At 45.8% G+C, this 8292-nt stretch overlaps 1 protein-coding gene across 2 annotated transcripts; it reads right to left on the minus strand.

Annotated features, from left to right (window-relative positions):
• Positions 1-484: 484 nt before the first annotated feature.
• Positions 485-4435, minus strand: LOC123092670 (cold-responsive protein kinase 1). 2 transcript variants are annotated; one of them, XM_044514488.1, is made up of 7 exons: positions 4160-4435; positions 3800-3952; positions 2792-2916; positions 2249-2459; positions 1927-2164; positions 1511-1661; positions 485-1334 (listed from the first exon to the last, which is right to left on the minus strand). In XM_044514488.1, exons 2-7 carry the CDS (start codon positions 3888-3890, stop codon positions 966-968), a joined length of 1185 nt encoding a protein of 394 aa, XP_044370423.1. In that variant the 5' UTR covers positions 3891-3952; positions 4160-4435; the 3' UTR covers positions 485-965. The 2 variants fall into 2 exon arrangements, with proteins under 2 accessions (XP_044370423.1, XP_044370424.1); XM_044514489.1 differs by lacking the exon at positions 4160-4435 and having other exon boundaries at positions 2792-2982.
• Positions 4436-8292: the final 3857 nt, after the last annotated feature.

Raw genomic sequence — 8292 nt, forward strand, 5'->3', positions numbered from 1 at the left:
TTCTACTTGCACCGAATTCACCCTTCATTATCTTTACTTGCACCCAATTCAAATATATAGATGAAACAACTACTTTTTTTCACACACACACGCATTGGATTCATATATTGACATTTGAAATACTGTACTTTATTAAGAGTACAAAGCTTGCAATGTCAAAATCATTTGGCGTTGACAATATATCTTTGTTGTCTTGGTATTGTCATATTTATAATTTCATTCTCAGCACTCCCTTCGTCACAAATATAAGATGTTTTGAATATCTTAATATGGACTACAAACGGATAGAAACAAGTGAACAAACACACTAAAACGTCTCTTTATACATTCAGAAAAAAGATAAAACATCTTATATTTGTGAACGGAGGGTAACTCCGTTTGGAACAGAAGAGTTTTTCTTTCCTGACATGTGTAAGTGTCATTCAAAGATCCCATGAGAAAACATTTGGCTCCAATTGGGCTACCCTAGGTGCGGTCCAGTAAAAAAATTATAAACTGCAACATCCAACCGTGAACAAAAAGTACAATGTATCAACGGTCTGCAGAAACTGACCATAATTTCTACACATGTTCACTCTACATGAAGAAAAGTAAACTTATGAAATTAAAATTGTGACTAGGGTTATATGCACGGACGGAACTGTTCAGCCTGTTCCTCGCGACATCTATCTCATATGCTGCCTTCTGTTGGGAAGCTCCAACGACATAATGCTTGTGCAACGCGTCTCTACACCAAGCACTAAAGAATAACATGTGTTAAACTTTGAAGAAGTGAAGTGCACATTCTGTACAGCAGCAATTCACAGCTACTCCCCTCAGCATCCTGTCTATCTCCTGAATCAGGGCTTCAAGTACATTATGTGCAATTTTCCATTTCTACAAAAACCTCGTCAGCACTCGACGCATCAAAACCTCATGGCACTCTGATGGAGGTGGCAAACAAGTTTGCAAGTTGGTCCACCACATCACCTAGGTGAAACCTCCGTTGTGCTAAAATTACAGCTGTTCATGTCTCTGGTCTGTGTGGTGCAGGAGCCAGCCACGTTGGCTCTGGTGCTCTGACTCGAGGACGTGTCCAGAGCCAAATCCCCCAAACTGCCCATTTTACGACGGGGTTCTTTCAGCACACCCGGTGGGACGGCGTTTTGAAGATCGATTTCTGTTTCATTAGCTAGCATATGGACCACCTGCTTCATGGATGGCCTCTGCTGTGCTGTTGCTTGGGTGCACAAAAGTGCCACCTTGATGAAACGAAGTACTTGCTCCTCTGGGTATTCTTCCACATCTGGATCTACAATTTCCAAAAGCCTCCCTTCTTCTCGCAGCTTCCATGTCTGCAGTTCAGTCCAAGTCAATTATGCAAAAGAAAAAATAGGATCAGCATCACCAATATGTGATGCGAGTCTACCATGGGGAAATCTAGGACTTTTTGTGCGCAGATTTATGATGCTGCAGCTATACAAGCATGGTATTGCATCCTATGGAGAAAGAAGAGGCGAAAGTGAATTACCCATTCCACAAGGACATGCATATCTTCCCCCCAAGTCGATTTGCTGCTGCTTTCACCACTTATAACTTCAAGAAGCAGCACCCCAAAACTATATATGTCTGCTTTCTTGGTTAACTGTCCCAATAATGCATACTCTGGAGCCAAGTAACCCCTGCAGGAGAGATCATATCCGCAAATGTCAATAGAAGTTTGTCGTTACGGAAAAAGCAAAATACAACTAATAGTCTCGACAGCATCACAAGTCAATTGGTTCAACTGGGAGAAAAGTAACTGAAGGCAGCTGATTGAAATATTTTTGCTTTCATCATTAAAAGTAAGTACTGCACGATATTTGTTCCGGAGAAAATCTACATAAATACAAATAACTCACACTGTAAAAGCAAGTAAATACACCAAAAGATATAGAGAGGACTGACATTGTTCCGGCAACACGCGTGCTAATGTGAGTGATGGCATCAGGGAAAAGCTTGGCCAGTCCAAAATCTCCAATTTTAGGAACCAGCGTCTTATCAAGTAAGATGTTGCTAGCCTTGATATCACGGTGGACTATGCGTGGTTGTGCTTCCTCGTGAAGAAATGCAAGACCAGAAGCAGTTCCAGTACAAATGGCAGCTCTTGTTTGCCAGTTCAAAGGAATACATCTACTCTTTGGTCCTGATCACAAGGTAATGCACAGGATTATGAAAGTTAATACACAGGTCAGACTTTGTGCAAGTAAAATTCCAGTCTTAAACTTACCAAGCAAAGCATTTGACAAACTGTTGTTCTCCGCATATTCATACACCAATAATCTGTTATTCCCTTCGACACAGCAACCAATGAGCTTTACAAGGTTGGGGTGCCTCACATTTGATATGACATCGATCTCTGTCAAGAACTCATTAGTTCCTTGCTTTGATTCAGCTGAAAGCCTTTTAATTGCAACTTGGGTGCCATCTCTCAGGTCTCCCTAAGCGAAGGAGAACCACTGTTATTCATTCTTCCAAAAGAGAACATTGGCAGTAAAGTATGACTAATGAGCAGTGATAACATACGACATACTCCCTCCGTTCCAAAATAGATGACTCAACTTTGTACTCCCTCCGTCCCAAAATTCTTGTCTTAGATTTGTCTAGATATTAGATACATCCGTATAATATCTAGACTAGACAAATCTAAGACAAGAATTTTGGGACGGAGGGAGTACTAACTTTGTACCAAAGTTAGTACAAAGTTGGGTCATCTATTTTGGAACGGAGGGAGTATAAAGTAAGAAGGCAGCAATACGATCCAATGATTCACCTTATAAACTGGTCCAAAACCCCCACGGCCAATGCAGTTCATCATGTGAAAATTCCGTGTGGCAGATTTCAACTCTTTTAGGGAGAAGACTTGTATATTTCGTCCGGATCTTGATAATACATGGCCTGAACTTTTTTTCAGAGTTGACATCATCATTGGCAGTTAAAAAGGAAAGGCCGAGCAAAAATGCACTGAAACATATAATAGTAAACATTATGGTTGAGGATTTGAGGGTGCCATGGTTATGACCAAGATCCTCTCAGTTAGATGATTAAACATATCAAAACCTCGGCTTACTAGTTCAAGAAACTGAGATAGAAAAATTGATCTTTCTTCTTGCTTATGATATTGCCAGATGTGTGTCATGGTATAGTTTTTGATGGATCACACAACCTCTGGTGTAGGAAATGTTTCATTTAAGCCTGAGTTGCAGATGACACAGGTAACATAAAAGAAATGCAGAACACAAAAGGCTGGTTCAGTCTGGTGTATTATTTTGCGTGAACTTACGATTATGCTCATAAAGCATTTATGTTGCTGCAATGTTTTGGAATTTTGGGCCTAGCCTTGTCTTCAAGGGAACATCATACCAATAGCACTATCATATGTATGAAAAAGCCGACAAACATCTAATTTTTTTTTCCTATTACAAAACATTAAGGTACACCATTTTGCTGTTAGAATTCATAGTGTTCTGTGGTTTGTATTAATGGAAGTCTCTGTGCTTCAGCCCCATTGTTAAATTGACTTTTATCAAGGCACTAACTAGGGAAGGCACCCTAAATTTCTCATCACTCGTCCATCTGCAACACTAGAATAATTGGAACAACTAGTAAGGAGATACCATAAACTGGTTGGCTAAGCAGGACAGATTTGCAGCAAATCCCCCACTCTTTCCATGTCAAGCAGCAAGTATGTTCTTAAAATTCGAAGAGTAGAATGTTGGAAAGCTTTAAGCAGGACTATCAATTAATCATTAGCACACGAATGGAACCAAATGAAACGTACCAGAACGAGGAGACGCCGCCGCGGCCGCTAGACCATTTGGACCTGGCTCCGACTTGGAGCCGCTCCAGAGGCAGCTGGCGGAGCTCCCCATGCGTCGAATCCGTGGCCTCCCCGAGACCTTTATCCGAAGCCAGTTCTAATCTGCGCCCGGAGCTGTCGAGGGGACGAAATTAACCATCTCGGCACGATTGAGCAAACAACGCACACACACACGGGCCTACTCCACCGGATCGCGGCAGTCGACGGAGGGGAACAAGCAGGGAAGCTACAAACCTACTCCAGCTTGTAAATTTGTACGGCGACACTAATCATCAGCTAGACTTTCGGCAACCCGGTAAGCCCGAAGGGGTAGTAGCCAACCTGGTCGAGGAGCAGACGATGCGCTGGTAGGTGCGGCGGAAGCAGATGGGTGGAGCTGCGGGCAGTTCCCACCGGGACGAGCCAACCGAATGTTTTGCGGCGCCGCCGCCACCGACCCCTCGTGGTGGTGTTGTGGACAGGCCGAGGAGGTAGGCGGGGGAGAGGAGAGCAAAGCAGGCGGAAGTTTTACCGGGTCTCGGCTTGTGGCGGAGCGCGTCGCTTTTGTTCGTTTTGGGGGCAAAGGACGAACGAACGCACTGACCGGTTGACCATCTGACCCGCCTCCAGCGAGTCCACGTTTCTGGGTCACGCCTCGGCCCAACCCAGCTAAACCCGGCTGCATGAGAGAGAATTCCGTCCGTCGTGGGGCTGGCTGCCTGCCTCCCTGCGCGCTCGGGCACGCGCACGCGCGGTGGGTGGCCGCGCTGACGGGTCTACCACCCTGCGTACGTACGTACGCGGCTTCGTTCGTTCATGGATCGAAAGATCCGCGTTTCATCGCGAGCACCGCGTCTTCCGTCCTCCGTACAAAAGTTTGCTCGGCACCACACGCGGGCTCGGCCTCGGGATGGGATCCCGTGTAGAAACGATGATTGTGGGTTGTTATCAGCCGTTTTGCAGAGAGTTGTGTGTTCAAACAACGTGTCAGGAAGCAATTCTAGCTCTAGATTGACTTTTCTTTTTCTTGCAGTAAATTAATAGCTGCTGCCCGTCGTCAAAGGTGTGGATCTTCTAGACGCCCTGGCTGAAAGCCAGCCCAAGAAATATCCCACAACAGGAATTGCTGACAAGCCTCCTCACGTAGCATCTCCAACGGATGATTGATGATGCAAAATACGATACTCAAAAATACCATCCCATTGTTAGATTCTGAGATGAAATGAAGCCTTCTCCGGGCATGTGCTATCTGGACCGTCCGATCGGGCTTCCAAACAAATTCAGGCCATCCGATCTTGTGATGAGACGATCCTGGTCGTCGGATCATGTCTGATGAAAACCAATGAATAGTGCATCTCTTTCGCCCTTCGTTTTTCACGCGTTCCGCCTTCCTACCTCTCCATGGCAGGTGGGACCCGGGCAAGGTGGGCCGCCGCTGTCATAGACTGTGAAAGCGGGTGTTGCTGGTTTGAATGGGCGTGCGGGTCGGGCCACCGCTTGTAGTTTCTCTTGCCCGCCGATGGTATTTGTGGGATTTCACGTCGAGGCACTTGTGTAGCGTCCCGTGAATGGCTTGGTTGCACATAAGGAGAAGAGCGCACTTGACTAGGTGAAACCCTAGCCACTATCCCCGTCGCGCCCCTCTCTTTCTCTCTTGCCACAGTTGCCACGCTCCCCCTTCCTTTCTCATTGCCGAGCTTGCCGCCGCCACTGCTCGGTCCATCCCCCTCGCACCGCCACCCCTGCCCCCTTCCCTAAACACGGGTGTGAGCAGCAACGCGAGGGGCACGGCTGGCGAACACCGAGAAACGCCATGGAGCACGACCAGACAAAGGCGATGGCCGCATGTAGCCATCATCGGGAAGAGCGCCAACCGCCGAGACAGCCGTCCACGTCGCCATTGCCATCATCCTCGCACCGGCAGATCCTCCGGCGCTCCTCCCTCTAGGAGCTTCCACCTACCCACCGCGGCCGTCAGTGCATCCTGCTCCTCAAGTGAGCGCTTCCCCCTACGACCTCGATCCCATGTCTCTGCTTCTCCACTGTGACACCGTCCTTTACATCTACATCGGTCGTTCAATCTGCACCACCCTACATCGGCTGCTCGATCTGCACCGCCACAAAAATCAACTGGCACATTGAGCCGAGGTGAGCACCCCCTTACCAAATCAACCTCTTGCACATGCCTTCTCATGTGGCTAACCCCCTTCATGGTGCTCAACTGCTGACCCGACTGCCTTGGGGTTGATTGCTGGCCTGTCGACTGCGGTGTGCTACTGGCGATGAGATCCAGAAGGAGGAGGCGGCGGACAGGGAGATGACAGGATGAACTGCCGATTAAGACACAAAATTGTTGTTTTTATCCTGTGATACGTCCATTTTGCATCATGTTCTCCTACTGTTATTTATAGTTTTTTAATCAATATGACACTTTATGGAGCAATTCTAATGTCTTTTCTCTCTTAATATGCAAGATTCACATGAAGAGGGAGATTGTCGGCAGCTGGAATTCTGGACCTGAAAAAGCTATGTCAGAGATACCTATTCTGCACATCTCCAAATAAGCTCAAATTTCATGGAGATTTATTTTGAAATTAATAAAAAATATTGGAGAAAAGAAGTACCAGAGGGGCCACCCAGGTGCCCACGAGGCACCACGACGTGCCCACGCCCTGGTGGCTTGTGGGGCCCCTGGCCAACCTCCGGTACCCATCTTCTGGTATATAATCCCATTTTCCCTAGAAAAAATAAATAGAAGACTTTCGAGACGGAGCGCCGCCGTCTCGAGGCGGACCTTGGGCAGTAGCACTTTTGCTCTCCAATGGAGCGATTCCGCCGGGGATAATTCCCTCCGGGAGAGGGAAATCGAAGCCATCGTCATCACCAACAACCCTCTCATCGTGGGAGGATCAATCTTCATCAACATCTTCACCAGCACCATCTCATCTCTAACCCTAGTTCATCTCATGTATTCAGTCTTTGTATCAAAACCTCAGATTGGTATATGTGGGTTGCTATTAGAGTTGATTACATCTTGTAGTCGATGCTAGTTGGTTTATTTGGTGGGAGATTATATGTTCAAATCCATTATGCTATTCAATAACCCTTTGATCTTAAACATGAATATGATTTGTAAGTAGTTGCTTTTGTTCTTGAGGACATGGGAGAAGTCTTGTCATAAGTAATCATGTGAATTTGGTATTCGTTCGATATTTTGATGATATGTATGTTGTGGTTCCCTTAGTGGTGTCATGTGAACGTCGACTACATGATACTTCACCATCTTTGGGCCTAAGGGAATGCATTGTGGATTAGTTATTAGATGATGGGTTGCTAGATTGACAAAAGCTTAACCCTACTTTATGCGCTATTCCGTAAGGGGATGATTTGGATCCATATGTTTAATGATATGGTTAGATGTATCTTAATTCTTCTTTCATAGTTGCGGATGCTTGCGAGATGGGTTAATCATAAGTGGGAGGCTTGTTCAAGTAACAACAGCACCCAAGCACCGGTCCACCCACATATCAAAATATCAAAGTAACGAACGTGAACCAAACAAACATGATGAAAGTGACTAGATGAAATTCCCGTGTGTCCTCAAGAACGTTTTACAAATTATAAGAGATTGTTCCAGCCTGTCCTTTGCTACAAAAAGGATTGATCTACCTTGCTGCACCTATTTCTACTATTGCTACTTGTCACTTGTTCCAAATTATCTTGCTATCAGACTATCTGTTACCGACAATTTCAGTGCTTGCAGAAAATACCTTGCTGAAAACCGCTTGTCATTTCCTTCTGCTCCTCGTTGGGTTCGACACTCATACTTATCGAAGGGACTACGATTGATCCCCTATACTTGTGGGTCATCAAGGCTCTTTTTTGGTGCCGTTTCCGGGGAGTGAAGTGCCTTTGGTAAGTAGAATTTGGTAAGGAAACATTTATATTACGTGCTGCAATTTACTGTTACTTGTTACTATGGAAAACAATCCTTTGAGGGGTTTGTTCGGGTATCTTCACCTCGACCGAAAGCACAAAGAGTTTCTCCTCAACCTACTGCACCTACTAAAAATATTTATTATGAGATTCCTTCGGGTATGATAGAGAAACTGCTACCTAATCCTTATGCAGGAGATGGAACAATACATCCTGATATGCACCTAATCTATGCGGATGAAGTTTGTGGATTATTTAAGCTTGCAGGTTTACCCGGAGATGAAGTTAAGAATAAGGTTTTCCCTTTATCTTTGACGGCACCTCCGCGTTCAACACATGTATGTCTTGATGATGCCTTCACCTCCTCAATCCAGGGAGCGATGGTGAAGTAGTAGCTCGAGTTCTCCAGAAGCACGGTGGTGTTGTGGTGATGGTGGTGGTGGTGGAGAAATCTTAGCAGAGCTTCGTGAAGCAATCCAAGAGAGAGGTACTACGAGAGAGAGGAAGGGCAGCGCCGTGGCATGAATGAGTGCGGCTGC

The sequence above is a fragment of the Triticum aestivum genome, chromosome 4B (genome assembly GCF_018294505.1).
Source record: "Triticum aestivum cultivar Chinese Spring chromosome 4B, IWGSC CS RefSeq v2.1, whole genome shotgun sequence".
NCBI classification, from domain to species: domain Eukaryota; kingdom Viridiplantae; phylum Streptophyta; class Magnoliopsida; order Poales; family Poaceae; genus Triticum; species Triticum aestivum.